Consider the following 15,723-nt stretch of genomic DNA (forward strand, 5'->3'; position numbering starts at 1 on the left):
GAATTGTGCACCAATGTCTCTCTGCCTCCTCATTGACAAGTTTACAGTTGATTTATTCAATATTGTCAGCTGTTGAAATTAGACTTTTACAGATGCACAATCAAGAGCACTGCCTGTTCACCCCACTATCATCCAGAAGGCGAGGTCAGTACAGGTGCAACAAAGCTGGGACCGAGAGACTTAAAAACAGCTTCTATCTCAAGGCCATCAGACTGTTAAACAGCCACCACTAACATTGAGTGGCTGCTGCCAACATACTGACTCAACTCCAGCCACTTTAATAATGGAAAAATCTATATAATAAATGTATCACTAGCCACTTTAAACAACGCACTTGTATATGTTTACATACCCTACATTACTCATCTCATATGTATATACTGTACTCTATACCATCAGCATCTGTTTACATATCACTAACATTATTCATCTCATATGTATACACTGACTCATACATCTAGCTGCATCTTTAATAATGGAAAAATTACTCATAAAATATGTATCACTGTACTCTATACCATCTACTGCATCTTGTTTACATACCCTACATTACTCATCTCATATGTATATACTGTACTCTATACCATCTACTGCATGTTGCCTATGTCGTTCTGTACCATCACTCATTCATATATTTGTATGTACATATTCTTCATCCCTTTACACTTGTGTGTATAAGGTAGTTGTTGTGAAATTGTTAGGTTAGATTACTCGTTGGAACTAGAAGCACAAGCATTTCGCTACACTCGCATTAACATCCGCTAACCAAGTGTATGTGACAAATAACATTTGATTTGATTTTGACTATTAACCATTTGGTGGATCCAACATATGGATAAGGGGCTCAGTCGATTCTATTAGTCATTCTGAGACAGAATATATACATTCAGCTGGTCTGACCTGAGCTGGACTGCCTTGACCGAAACAGCATCAAACTGTACCGAGCTAAGTGGGTTTTGTGTGTGTATGTTGACCTATGCACAACCTGCACAGTGTGTGTGTGTGTATGTTGACCTATGCACAACCTGCACGGTGTGTGTGTGTGTATGTTGACCTATGCACAACCTGCACGGTGTGTGTGTGTGTATATGTGTGTGTGTATGTTGACCTTTGCACAACCTGCACGGTGTGTGTGTGGTGTGTGTGGTGTGTGTGTGTGTGTATGTTGACCTATGCACAACCTGCACGGTGTGTGTGTGTGTGTATGTTGACCTATGCACAACCTGCACGGTGTGTGTGTGTGGTGTGTGTGTGTGTGTGTGTGTGTGTGTGTGTGTGTGTATGCCTGCCCGTCTGGTCTCTCACCTTGGGGTTAACGATGATCTCCATGTCCATGGCGTTCTGCTCCTGCAGCCTCTTGATGGCGCCCAAAGAGATCCACAGGTTGTTGGTGTTGAATATCTTGAACTTGGTGACTGATTTGAACTCATCTACATGGGCCTTGGGGACCTGGGCTATCTCCAGCAGACGCAGCTTGTTATCATACTGAATAAGAGTACCGCCCTGGAGAGACAGAGACAGAGAGACAGAGACAGAGACAGAGAGAGAAAGACAGAGAAAGAGACAGACACAGAGAGACAGAGAGACAGAGACAGAGAGAGAAAGACAGAGAAAGAGACAGACAGAGAGAGACAGAGACACAGAGACAGAGAGACAGAGACAGAGAGAGACAGAGAGCCAGAGAGAGACAGAGAAAGACAGAGAGACAGAGAGAGACAGAGAGAGAGAGAGAAAGAGGTTATTTTGGGTTCTGATGGGGTAGTACAGTTTAACTAAAGCTCATTATTTATTTATACGTTATATTCTTTAAAAGTAAATGGCTATATATAATTAATTTAAAAGTAAAAAAAAGAAGAAGATATACCAATTCCACATTAATGAATTAACAAACAATTGAATGAATTAACAACAATTGAATCAACTGTTTATAAACTCTGAATAAAATGATGTGTTAATAGTGAGAGGTGAATAAAGAAGACAGAATAAACCACTAACAGAGACCACAACATGGCCATCCGCCTCCCTCCTCCTGCCACCCACCTTGACGTCAGCGCGGGTCTTGTCGGTGACCTCCATGATGAACTCACAGCGTTTCCCGTTGGGCTGGCTCACCAGGTGATGCAGGATGTTCAGGTCCACCGTAGCACCCAGGTTATCAATGTTAGACACAAAGATGTACTCCTGAGGAGGAGGGGGGGGGGGTATTTTATTAGGATCCACACAGATGTACTCCTGAGGAGGAGGGGGGTATTTTATTAGGATCCACACAGATGTACTCCTGAGGAGGAGGGGGGTATTTTATTATGGAACCACAAAGATGTACTCCTGAAAGTATTTTATTAGGATCCACACAGATGTACTCCTGAAGGGGGGTATTTTATTAGGATCCACACAGATGTACTCCTGAAGAGGGGGGTATTTTATTAGGATCCACAAAGATGTACTCCTGAAGAGGGGGGTATTTTATTAGGATCCACAAAGATGCACTCCTGAGAGGAGAGGGGGGTATTTTATTAGGATCCACAAAGATGTACTCCTGAAGAGGGGGGTATTTTATTAGGATCCACAAAGATGTACTCCTGAAGAGGAGAGGGGGTATTTTATCAGGATCCCCATTAGCTGTTGCGCCAGCAGCTAGTCTTCCTGGGGTGTAACTCAATATTAGGAAAGTGTTCCTAAGGTTTGGTATATTCAGTGTATATTTCACGGGATGCTGCTGAGGAGAGAACGGCTCGTAATAACGACCGGTACGGGGCAGATGGAATGGCATCAAACACCTGGAAACCATGGAAACCATTTGATACCGTTCCAATGATTCTGCTCCAGCCATTACCACGAGCCCCTCCTCCCCGATTAATGTGCCACCAACCTCCTGTGGTATATTGGTGCCTGGGAACTCGATTGTTTGACTTTGCTGCCCTGTGGTTTTACAACGTTATGGAATTAACATTTTACACAAGAGAAGAAACATAGTATCAATAGCAGCGACGGCTGAATTATTTAATATAATTTACAAATTGTATAAATAAAAGAACTATTTTCTTTAAAAAGTGGTGAGTGCTGCAGATAGGGTGGTTAACTTTTATATATTTTTATTTATTTATTTATTTATTTCACCTTTATTTAACCAGGGAGGCCAGTTGAGAACACCTTTATTTAGCCAGGGAGGCCAGTTGAGAACACCTTTATTTAACCAGGGAGGCCAGTTGAGAACACCTTTATTTAACCAGGGAGGCCAGTTGAGAACACCTTTATTTAACCAGGGAGGCCAGTTGAGAACAAGTTCTCATTTACAACTGCGACCTGGCCAAGATTAAGCAAAGCAGTGCGACACAAACAACAACACAGAGTTACATGGAATAAACAACCGTACAGTCAATAACACAATAGAAAAGAAAGAAAGTGTATATACATTGTGTGCAAATGGCGTGAGGAGGTAGGCAATAAATAGGCCATAGTAGCAGAGTAATTACAATTTAGCAGATTAACACTGGAGTGATAAATGAGCAGATGATGATGTGCAAATAGAGATATTGGTGTGCAAAAGAGCAGAAAAGTAAATAAAAACAATATGGGGATGAGGTAGGTAGACTGGATGGGCTATTTACAGATGGACTATGTACAGCTGCAGCGATCGGTTAACTGCTCAGATGGCGAGTTTTGCAATTTGTTACAGTCACTGGCAGCAGAGAGCTGGAAGGAAAGGCGGCCAAAGTAGGTGTTGGCTTTGGGGATGACCAGTGAGATATACCTGCTGGAGCGCGTGCTACGGTTGGGTGTTGTTATCGTGACCAGTGAGCTGAGGTAAGGCTGAGTTTTACCTAGCATAGACTTATAGATGACCTGGAGCCAGTGGGTCTGGCGACGAATATGTAGCGAGGGCCAGCCGACGAGAGCACACAGGTCGCAGTGGTGGGTGGTATAAGGGCCTTTGGTAACAAAACGGATGGCACTGTGATAGACTGCATCCAGTTTGCTGAGTAGAGTATTGGAAGCTATTTTGTAGATGACATCGCCGAAGTCGAGGATCGGAAGGATAGTCAGTTTTACTAGGGTAAGTTTGGCAGCGTGAGTGAAGGAGGCTTTGTTGCGGAATAGAAAGCCGACTCTAGATTTGATTTTGGATTGGAGATGTTTGATATGAGTCTGGAGGAGAGTTTACAGTCTAGCCAGACACATGGGTATTTGTAGTTGTATTATTCTAGGTCGGAACCGTCCAGGGTAGTGATGCTGGTCGGGCGGGTGCGGGCAGTGAACGGTTGCATTTGGTTTTACTCGCGTTTAAGAGCAGTTGGAGGCCATGGAAGGAGTGTTGTATGGCATTGAAGCTTGTTTGGAGGTTAGTTAACACAGTGTCCAAAGAAGGGCCAGAAGTATACAGAATGGTGTCGTCTGCGTCGTGGTGGATCAGGGAATCACCCGCAGCAAGAGCGACATTGTTGATATATACAGAGAAAAGAGTCACCCCGAGAATTGAACCCTGTGATACCCCCATATAGACTGCCAGTGGTCCGGACAACAGGGACACACTGAACACACTGAACTGAACACACTGTCTGCGAAGAAGTTGGTGAACCAGGCGAGGCAATCATTTGAGAAACCAAGGCTATTGAGTCTGCCGATAAGAATACGGTGATTGACAGAGTCGAAAAGCCGTGGCCAGGTCGATGAAGACAGCTGCACAGTACTACTGATATCGTTTTGTACCTTGAGCGTGGCTGAGGTGCACCCATGACCAGCTCAGAAACCGGATTGCACAGCGGAGAAGGTACAGTGGGATTCGAAAGGGTCAGTGATCTGTTTATTAACTTGGCTTTCGAATACTTTAGAGAGGCAGGGCAGGATGGATATAGGTCTATAACAGTTTGGGTCTAGAGTGTCACCCCCTTTGAAGAGGGGGATGACCGCGGCAGCTTTCCAATCTTTAGGGATCTCGGACGATACAAAAGAGAGGTTGAACAGACTGGTAATAGGCGTTACAACAATGGCAGCGGATAGTTTTAGAAAGAAATCGTCCAGATTGTCTAGCCCAGCTGATTTGTACGGGTCCAGGTTTTGCAGCTCTTTCAGAACATCTGCTATTTGGGTGAAGGAGAAGCTGGGGAGGCTTGGGCAAGAAGCTGCGGGGGGGCGGAGCTGTTGGCCGGGGTTGGGGTAGCCAGGAGGAAAGCATGGCCAGCCGTTGAGAAATGCTTATTGAAATGTTTGATTATCATGGATTTATCGGTGGTGACAGTGTTACCAAGCCTCAATGCAGTGGGCAGCTGGGAGGAGGTGCTCTTGTTCTCCATGGACTTTAGTGTCCCAGAACTTTTTGGAGTTAGAGCTACAGGATGCAAATTTCTGTTGGAAAAGGTAGCCTTTGCTTTCCTGACTGACTACGTGTATTGGTTCCTGACTTCCCTGAACAGTTGCATATCGCGGGGACTGTTCGATGCTATTGCAGTCCGCCACAGGATGTTTTTGTGCTGGTCGAGGGCAGTCAGGTCTGGAGTGAAACAAGGGCTGTATCTGTTCTTAGTTCTAGATTTTTTGAAAGGGGCATGCTTATTTAAGATGGTGAGGAAAGCACTTTGAAAGAACCTTGCCTCTCTGTGTGTGTGTGTGTGTGTGTGTGTGTGTGTGTGTGTGTGTGTGTGTGTGTGTGTGTGTGTGTGTGTGTGTGTGTGTGTGTGTGTGTGTGTGTGTGTGTGTGTGTGTGTGTGTGTGAGCTGATCCAGCAGTGTGTGTGTGTGTGTGCGTGTGTGTGGCCAGGAGGATACCACACGTCAGCGTTCTCACCCGTCATACCAATGTCTGTGGCCACAGGCAGGAGGGACTCTTTATTAATACGGGGTACCTGGGACAGTGGCAGGAGGGACTGTAATACGGGAACCTGGAACAGAGGGCAGGAGGGTACGGGGGTACCTGGGACAGAGGGCAGGAGGGACTCTTTATTGTGTGTGGGGTACCTGGGACAGAGGGCAGGAGGGTACGGGGAACCTGGGACAGAGGGCAGGAGGGACTCTTTATTAATGTGGGTACCTGGGACAGAGGGCAGGTGGTGTACCTGGGTGTGGCAGGAGGGACTCTTTATTGTGTGTGGGTACCTGGGACAGAGGGCAGGAGGGACTCTTTATTAATACGGGTGTACCTGGGACAGAGGGCAGGAGGGACTCTTTGTGTGTACTATCGGGGTACCTGGGACAGAGGGCAGGAGGGACTCTTTATTGTGTGTGTGGGGTACCTGGGACAGTGGGCAGGTGGTGTACCTGGGACAGAAGGCAGGAGGGACTCTTTATTAATACAGGGTACCTGGGACAGAGGGCAGGAGGGACTCTTTATTAATACGGGGTACCTGGGACAGAGGGCAGGAGGGACTCTTTATTGTGTGTGTGGGACAGAAGGCAGGAGGGACTCCCTCTGTGATGAGCTGATCCAGCAGACCAGAGTTGTAGAAGCTGGCGTAGATGTCCCCGTGGCCAGGAGGATACCACACGTCAGCGTTCTCACCCGTCATACCAATGTCTGTGGCCACAGGCAGGAGGGACTCTTTATTAATACGGGGGTACCTGGGACAGAGGGCAGGAGGGACTCTTTATTAATACGGGGTACCTGGGACAGAGGGCAGGAGGGACTCTTTATTAATACGGGGTACCTGGGACAGAGGGCAGGAGGGACTCTTTATTAATACAGGGGTACCTGGGACAGAGGGCAGGAGGGACTCTTTATTAATACGGGGTACCTGGGACAGAGGGCAGGAGGGACTCTTTATTAATACGGGGGTACCTGGGACAGAGGGCAGGAGGGACTCTTTATTAATACGGGGGTACCTGGGACAGAGGGCAGGAGGGACTCTTTATTAATACGGGGTACCTGGGACAGAGGGCAGGAGGGACTCTTTATTAATACGGGGTACCTGGGACAGAGGGCAGGAGGGACTCTTTATTAATACAGGGTACCTGGGACAGAGGGCAGGAGGGACTCTTTATTAATACAGGGGTACCTGGGACAGAGGGGACTCTTTATTAATACAGGGGTACCTGGGACAGAGCAGGAGGGACTCTTTATTAATACAGGGGTACCTGGGACAGAGGGCAGGAGGGACTCTTTATTAATACAGGGGTACCTGGGACAGAGGGCAGGAGGGACTCTTTATTAATACGGGGTACCTGGGACAGAGGGCAGGAGGGACTCTTTATTAATACGGGGGTACCTGGGACAGAGGGCAGGAGGGACTCTTTATTAATACAGGGGTACCTGGGACAGAGGGCAGGAGGGACTCTTTATTAATACGGGGTACCTGGGACAGAGGGCAGGAGGGACTCTTTATTAATACGGGGTACCTGGGACAGAGGGCAGGAGGGACTCTTTATTAATACGGGGTACCTGGGACAGAGGGCAGGAGGGACTCTTTATTAATACGGGGTACCTGGGACAGAGGGCAGGAGGGACTCTTTATTAATACGGGGTACCTGGGACAGAGGGCAGGAGGGACTCTTTATTAATACAGGGGTACCTGGGACAGAGGGCAGGAGGGACTCTTTATTAATACAGGGGTACCTGGGACAGAGGGCAGGAGGGACTCTTTATTAATACGGGGTACCTGGGACAGAGGGCAGGAGGGACTCTTTATTAATACAGGGGTACCTGGGACAGAGGGCAGGAGGGACTCTTTATTAATACAGGGGAACCTGGGACAGAGGGCAGGAGGGACTCTTTATTAATACGGGGTACCTGGGACAGAGGGCAGGAGGGACTCTTTATTAATACGGGGTACCTGGGACAGAGGGCAGGAGGGACTCTTTATTAATACGGGGAACCTGGGACAGAGGGCAGGAGGGACTCTTTATTAATACGGGGAACCTGGGACAGAGGGCAGGAGGGACTCTTTATTAATACAGGGGAACCTGGGACAGAGGGCAGGAGGGACTCTTTATTAATACGGGGTACCTGGGAACCTGGACCTGGGACAGAGGGCAGGGGGGACTCTTTATTAATACGGGGAACCTGGGACAGAGGGCAGGAGGGACTCTTTATTAATACGGGGAACCTGGGACAGAGGGCAGGAGGGACTCTTTATTAATACGGGGGAACCTGGGACAGAGGGCAGGAGGGACTCTTTATTAATACGGGGAACCTGGGACAGAGGGCAGGAGGGACTCTTTATTAATACGGGGGTACCTGGGACAGAGGGCAGGAGGGACTCTTTATTAATACGGGGAACCTGGGACAGAGGGCAGGAGGGACTCTTTATTAATACGGGGGTACCTGGGACAGAGGGCAGGAGGGACTCTTTATTAATACGGGGAACCTGGGACAGAGGGCAGGAGGGACTCTTTATTAATACGGGGGTACCTGGGACAGAGGGCAGGAGGGACTCTTTATTAATACGGGGAACCTGGGAGGGCAGAGGGCAGGAGGGACTCTTTATTAATACCTGGGACGGGGTACCTGGGACAGAGGGCAGGAGGGACTCTTTATTAATACGGGGTACCTGGGACAGAGGGCAGGAGGGACTCTTTATTAATACGGGGAACCTGGGACAGAGGGCAGGAGGGACTCTTTATTAATACGGGAACCTGGGACAGAGGGCAGGAGGGACTCTTTATTAATACAGGGGGAACCTGGGACAGAGGGCAGGAGGGACTCTTTATTAATACGGGGAACCTGGGACAGAGGGCAGGAGGGACTCTTTATTAATACAGGGGAACCTGGGACAGAGGGCAGGAGGGACTCTTTATTAATACAGGGGAACCTGGGACAGAGGGCAGGAGGGACTCTTTATTAATACGGGGAACCTGGGACAGAGGGCAGGAGGGACTCTTTGTTAATACAGGGGGTACCTGGGACAGAGGGCAGGAGGGACTCTTTATTAATACAGGGGTACCTGGGACAGAGGGCAGGAGGGACTCTTTATTAATACGGGGAACCTGGACAGAGGGCAGGAGGGACTCTTTATTAATACAGGGGTACCTGGGACAGAGGGCAGGAGGGACTCTTTGTTAATACGGGGTACCTGGGACAGAGGGCAGGAGGGACTCTTTATTAATACGGGGGTACCTGGGACAGAGGGCAGGAGGGACTCTTTATTAATACGGGGGTACCTGGGACAGAGGGCAGGAGGGACTCTTTATTAATACGGGGTACCTGGGACAGAGGGCAGGGGGGACTCTTTATTAATACGGGGAACCTGGGACAGAGGGCAGGAGGGACTCTTTATTAATACGGGGTACCTGGGACAGAGGGCAGGAGGGACTCTTTATTAATACGGGGTACCTGGGACAGAGGGCAGGAGGGACTCTTTATTAATATGGGGTACCTGGGACAGAGGGCAGGAGGGACTCTTTATTAATACGGGGTACCTGGGACAGAGGGCAGGAGGGACTCTTTATTAATACGGGGTACCTGGGACAGAGGGCAGGAGGGACTCTTTATTGGGACAGAGGGCAGGAATACAGGGGAACCTGGGACAGAGGGGACAGGAGGGACTCTTTATTAATACGGGGTACCTGGGACAGAGGGCAGGAGGGACTCTTTATTAATACGGGGTACCTGGGACAGAGGGCAGGAGGGACTCTTTATTAATACGAGGGTACCTGGGACAGAGGGCAGGAGGGACTCTTTATTAATACAGGGGTACCTGGGACAGAGGGCAGGAAGGCGGGAGGGGAGAGAGAGGGTGAATTAACTTAGTTAAATAACCCAGTTGTAGGCTACTTCCAGGTTTCATGTTTTACTTTTAAATCATGTGAATCCTGTTAGGAATGGGTCAATGACGGGAAGACCAACTGAACAGATCAAGGAGCCGTCATCACATCACGTTTATCAGCTGATAAGAGCAGATTAGGAAGGAGAGCTGAGGATGGTCTGAGATCTGTCTGTCTGTCTGTCTGTCTGTCTGTCTGTCTGTCTGTCTGTCTGTCTGTCTGTCTGTCTGTCTGTCTGTCTGTCTGTCTGTCTGTCTGTCTGTGAGTCTGTGAGGGAGGATGACCTGAGTTCTGTCTGTCTGTCTGTCTGAGGGAGTCTGTCTGTCTGTCTGTCTGTCTGTCTGTCTGTCTGTCTATGAGAGGGGAGGATGGTCTGAGATCTGTCTGTCTGTCTGTCTGTCTGTCTGGGGTCTGTCTGTCTGTCTGTCTGTCCATGTGACCTGAGTCTGTCTGTCTGGCCATGAGAGGGGAGGATGACCTGAGATATGTCTGTCTGTCTGGCCATGAGAGGGGAGATATGTCTGTCTGTCTGGCCATGAGAGGGGAGATACCTGTCTGTCTGTCTGGCCATGAGAGGGGGAGATGACCTAAGATCTGTCTGTCTGGCCATGAGAGGGGAGAATTACCTGAGATCTGTCTGTCTGGCCATGAGAGGGAGAATTACCTGAGATCTGTCTGTCTGGCCATGAGGGAAGGGGAGATATGTCTGTCTGTCTGGGGAGGGAATTATGTCTGTCTGTCTGGCCATGAGAGGGAAGATATGTCTGTCTGTCTGGAGATGAGATCTGTCTGGGAGAGGGGAGAATTACCTGAGATATGTCTGTCTGTCTGGCCATGAGAGGGGGAAGATGACCTAAGATCTGTGACCTGTAACAGGATATTTTGTTTTGCTATTAAGTCTTGCATAGTTAGTTTAATTAGCTCGGTATGTTGTCTGTCCATGAGGGGAAGATGACCTAAGATCTGTCTGGCCATGAGAGGGGAGAATTACCTGAGAATATGTCAGGACATCTCTTGCATATTTTGTTTTGCATATTAAGTCTTGGAGTTAGTTTAATTTCGGTATGTTGCATTGAAAGTGTCTTATATTGCAGTGAGACCTTAACTCCCACAGGAGAGGGAAATGTCTGGCTAGGGGAGAGGGAGAGGGAAGGGGGGGTGGGAAGGGGCGGGAAGTGAGAGGAGAGGGGAGAAGAGGGAAGGGGAGGAGAGGGAAGGGGGAGGAGAGGGAAGGGGAGAGGAGAGGGAAGGGAGAGGAGAGGGAAGGGGGGAGAGGAGTGGGAAGGGGGAGGAGAAGAGGAGTGGGAAGGGGGAGGAGAGGGAAGGGGCCTCATTAAAAGAGAATTAAGTTGTCATCTGACCAGGCTTTTTGACACACTCCAGCTTGATCCTCACTTTGTGTTTGATTGTATTCTAAAGGCGTAGGAGCTTCTGAGGTAAAGCCCTCATGAGGAGGCTGATCAAATATTAACACTACAAGCCTTTTAGTCTACAGTCCAATTCAACAGACAGTCCACTGCTTAAAAGGAAAGGTTCACCCATGTTGAAAGTTATATTGTTTTTGTGCATCTCTGAGGGATGTTCTATGGATTCTCTGGGTCAATTCCTGTTTTCACATGTATCTGAGTTATTGGTGTTGAAGCAGGCAGAACTCCGGTCGCTATGACGTAGCACTGTGATAAAGTCGCTCTGACTACACTGGAAGTTAATAGGAAAACGACTTTTAGATCACCAAAACGTCTCTCATACACGTCAGATTTCAATACTGGACGATGTCATAACTCCGGAGAATGTCTTCTCTCAAATAAGACTTTGATTATATTTTTGCGATATTCCTACCTCGAGAAATGTGTAATTTAACGGAGGGTCTATGTAACACATTTTTCCTGTTTGTCTGCCTCTTTATCCCAGGGTGCATTGCATGGTGCTGTTGCCTGAGATACTATAGAAAGAAGATGAATAAAGGAAAATATAACGCCCCACCCAGCAGACTGTGACAAATCACATTCACGTCGTCATGCTGCGTCACACGGTTTCTAAGCTAATTGTAACGCAATCCCTTCAAAGTCAGTGTATATATCAAGAAACTTGCCTATTTCCCTCAAAAGTAAGTAATGTCACGATTCTAAAGCTATATGATATTACAGATAGCAAGTGAATTATCTCACATCTCTGAAAAGTATTGTAATGTTGTACTTCTGGTTGATGAAATTGGTGCTAAAGTTGGGTTTTTGAGCTAGCGCCCAATAGAATCCCATTCACTCCTTGAAGGAGAGCGCTCCTTGTCCAGGAATTTCCCAGAATGCACCGTGGAGCCCAATGATGTAGCATGGCAGAAATGCCTTCTGTGAACTTCCATGTGCACTTAATGGTTGTACAGTCGTCTCAAATAAAACTGTGAAGGACCTCGGCGTTACTCTGGACCCTGATCTCTCTTTTTGAAGAACATATCAAGACCATTTCAAGGACAGCTTTTTTCCATCTACGTAACATTGCAAAAATCAGAAACTTTCTGTCCAAAAATGATGCAGAAAAATTAATCCATGCTTTTGTCACTTCTAGGTTAGACTACTGCAATGCTCTACTTTCCAGCTACCCGGATAAAGCACTAAATAAACTTCAGTTAGTGCTAAATACGGCTGCTAGAATCCTGACATGAACCAAAAAATGTGATCATATTTCTCCAGTGCCAGCCTCCCTACACTGGCTCCCTGTCAAGGCAAGGGCTGATTTCAAGGTTTTACTGCTAACCTACAAAGCATTACATGGGCTTGCTCCTACCTATCTCTCTGATTTGGTCCTGCCATACATACCTACACGTACGCTACGGTCACAAGACGCAGGCCTCCTAATTGTCCCTAGACTTTCTAAACAAACAGCTGGAGGCAGGGCTTTCTCCTATAGAGCTCCATTTTTATGGAACGGTCTGCCTACCCTTGTCAGAGACGCAAACTCGGTCGCAACCTTTAAGTCTTTACTGAAGACTCATCTCTTCAGTGGGTCATATGATTGAGTGTAGTCTGGCCCAGGAGTGGGAAGGTGAACGGAAAGGCTCTGGAGCAACAAACCGCCCTTGCTGTCTCTGCCTGGCCGGTTCCCCTCTTTCCACTGGGATTCTCTGCCTCTAACCCTATTAAAGGGGCTGAGTCACTGGCTTACTGGGGCTCTTTCATACCGTCCCTAGGAGAGGTGCGTCACTTGAGTGGGTTGAGTCACTGATGTTTTCTCCCTGTCTGGGTTGCCCCCCCCCCTTGGGTTGTGCCGTGGCGGAGATCTTTGTGGGCTATACTCGGTCTTGTCTCAGGATGGTAAGTTGGTGGTTGAAGATATCCCTCTAGTGGTGTGGGGGCTGTGCTTTGGCAAAGTGGGTGGGGTTATATCCTTCCTGTTTGGCCTTTCCGGGGGTGTCCTCGGATGGGGCCACAGTGTCTCCTGACCCCTCCAGTCTCAGCCTCCAGTACTTATGCTGCAGTAGTTTATGTGTCGGGGGGCTAGGGTCAGTCTGTTATGTCTGGAGTATTTCTCCTGTCTTATCCGGTGTCCTGTGTGAATTTAAGTATGCCCTCTCTAATTCTCTCTTTCTTTCTCTCTCTCGGAGGACCTGAACCCTAGGATCATGCCTCAGGACTACCTGACATGATGAGTCCTTGCTGTCCCCAGTCCACCTGGCCGTGCTGCTGTTCCAGTTTCAACTGTTCTGCCTGTGATTATTATTATTGGACCATGCTGGTCATTTATGAACATTTGAACATCTTGGCCATGTTCTGTTATAATCTCCACCCGGCACAGCCAGAAGAGGACTGGCCACCCCACATAGCCAGGTTCCTCTCTACATTTACATTTACATTTAAGTCATTTCAGGCTCTTTCCTTACAAATTGGGTTTCTCTAGGTTTCTTCCTAGGTTTTGGCCTTTCTAGGGAGTTTTTCCTAGCCACCGTGCTTCTACACCTGCATTGCTTGCTGTTTGGGGTTTTAGGCTGGGATCTGTACAGCACTTTGAGATATCAGCTGATGTATGAAGGGCTATATAAATACATTTGATTTGATTTGATTTGCATTAATAACAAACTTGTATTCCATCTGTAAATATGAATAAAATTATTAAATTATGAGCCTAGTTGGTTTAGCCACGGAAAAAGACAGGAACCTAACTCGTAGCCATGATTGGCTGACACAATGAATGGGCATGCCGGGAGATGAGTTTCGATTGGTCTGCCATATAGCATACTTCTGTCTATAACGTGAGCTGCTCAATACTGTATATGTTGATAGTCCTTTCTACTGTAGTGTTTTTGAAAGATATAATGTTAGCTATGAAGAAGTACAAAAGTTGAGCTACTTTTCTCTTTAATGGCCTGAATTTAGCAGGCGCTATCGGGCAGGTCAGTTTCTGCACACGCCACGGTCTGTGTGAACCGGAGTGACTCGACACAACGCTGACAAACAAGATGAAGCTACAAAAAAACTGAGTTAAATGGTTCCGGTCTACCGTGAAGAGTTCATTAGTGTATACCGTGAAGAGTTCATTAGTGTCTACCGTGAAGAGTTCATTAGTGTCTACCGTGAAGAGTTCATTAGTGTATACCGTGAAGAGTTAATTAGTGTATACCGTGAAGAGTTCATTAGTGTATACCGTGAAGAGTTCATTAGTGTATACCGTGAAGAGTTCATTAGTGTATACCGTGAAGAGTTCATTAGTGTATACCGTGAAGAGTTCATTAGTGTATACCGTGAAGAGTTCATTAGTGTCTACTGTGAAGAGTTCATTAGTGTATACCGTGAAGAGTTCATTAGTGTATACCGTGAAGGGTTCATTAGTGTCTACCGTGAAGAGTTCATTAGTGTCTACCGTGAAGAGTTCATTAGTGTATACCGTGAAGAGTTCATTAGTGTCTACCGTGAAGAGTTCATTAGTGTATACCGTGAAGAGTTCATTAGTGTCTACCGTGAAGAGTTCATTAGTGTATACCGTGAAGAGTTCATTAGTGTATACCGTGAAGAGTTCATTAGTGTCTACCGTGAAGAGTTCATTAGTGTATACCATGAAGAGTTCATTAGTGTATACCGTGAAGAGTTCATTAGTGTATACCGTGAAGAGTTCATTAGTGTATACCGTGAAGAGTTCATTAGTGTATACCATGAAGAGTTCATTAGTGTCTACCGTGAAGAGTTCATTAGTGTATACCGTGAAGAGTTCATTAGTGTATACCGTGAAGGGTTCATTAGTGTATACCATGAAGAGTTCATTAGTGTCTACCGTGAAGAGTTCATTAGTGTTTTACCGTGAAGAGTTCATTAGTGTATACCGTTTAGAGTTCATTAGTGTATACCGTGAAGAGTTAATTAGTGTATACCGTGAAGAGTTAATTAGTGTATACCGTGAAGAGTTCATTAGTGTATACCGTGAAGAGTTCATTAGTGTATACCGTGAAGAGTTCATTAGTGTATACCGTGAAGAGTTCATTAGTGTATACCGTGAAGAGTTCATTAGTGTATACCGTGAAGAGTTCATTAGTGTATACTGTGAAGAGTTCATTAGTGTCTACCGTGAAGCGTTCATTAGTGTATACCGTGAAGAGTTCATTAGTGTCTACCGTGAAGAGTTCATTAGTGTCTACCGTGAAGAGTTCATTAGTGTATACCGTTTAGAGTTCATTAGTGTATACCGTGAAGAGTTCATTAGTGTATACTGTGAAGAGTTCATTAGTGTCTACCGTGAAGAGTTCATTAGTGTATACCGTGAAGAGTTCATTAGTGTCTACCGTGAAGAGTTCATTAGTGTATACCGTGAAGAGTTCATTAGTGTATACCGTGAAGAGTTCATTAGTGTCTACCGTGAAGAGTTCATTAGTGTCTACCGTGAAGAGTTCATTAGTGTATACCGTTTAGAGTTCATTAGTGTATACCGTGAAGAGTTCATTAGTGTCTACCGTGAAGAGTTCATTAGTGTCTACCGTGAAGAGTTCATTAGTGTATACCGTGAAGAGTTCATTAGTGTATACCGTGAAGAGTTCATTAGTGTATACCGTGAA

The 15,723-nt window shown here is 46.8% G+C and overlaps 1 protein-coding gene and 1 long non-coding RNA gene across 4 annotated transcripts in view; both read right to left on the bottom strand.

Moving 5' to 3' along the window:
• The window catches only part of LOC127923344 (UTP--glucose-1-phosphate uridylyltransferase-like), a gene marked incomplete at its 5' end in the record, with an annotated part of 64,314 nt that overhangs the window by 16,016 nt on the left and 32,575 nt on the right, over positions 1–15,723 (bottom strand). Inside the window, 3 exons of the mRNA XM_052507359.1 lie at positions 1,306–1,503; positions 2,041–2,181; positions 6,398–6,551. Coding sequence (XP_052363319.1) covers positions 1,306–1,503; positions 2,041–2,181; positions 6,398–6,551 — 493 coding nt within the window. The remainder of the gene's footprint in view (positions 1–1,305; positions 1,504–2,040; positions 2,182–6,397; positions 6,552–15,723) is intronic.
• LOC127923343 (uncharacterized) lies at positions 7,840–9,616 on the bottom strand. Of its 3 annotated transcripts, none has more exons than XR_008114167.1 (3): positions 9,579–9,616; positions 8,826–8,912; positions 7,840–7,889 (listed from the first exon to the last, which is right to left on the bottom strand). It is a non-coding gene; the product is annotated as an uncharacterized LOC127923343 (long non-coding RNA). The 3 variants fall into 3 exon arrangements; XR_008114169.1 differs by lacking the exon at positions 7,840–7,889 and adding an exon at positions 8,183–8,250; XR_008114168.1 differs by lacking the exon at positions 7,840–7,889 and adding an exon at positions 8,688–8,737.

The sequence above is a fragment of the Oncorhynchus keta genome, unplaced genomic scaffold (genome assembly GCF_023373465.1).
Source record: "Oncorhynchus keta strain PuntledgeMale-10-30-2019 unplaced genomic scaffold, Oket_V2 Un_contig_29365_pilon_pilon, whole genome shotgun sequence".
Taxonomy (NCBI): Eukaryota; Metazoa; Chordata; class Actinopteri; order Salmoniformes; family Salmonidae; genus Oncorhynchus; species Oncorhynchus keta.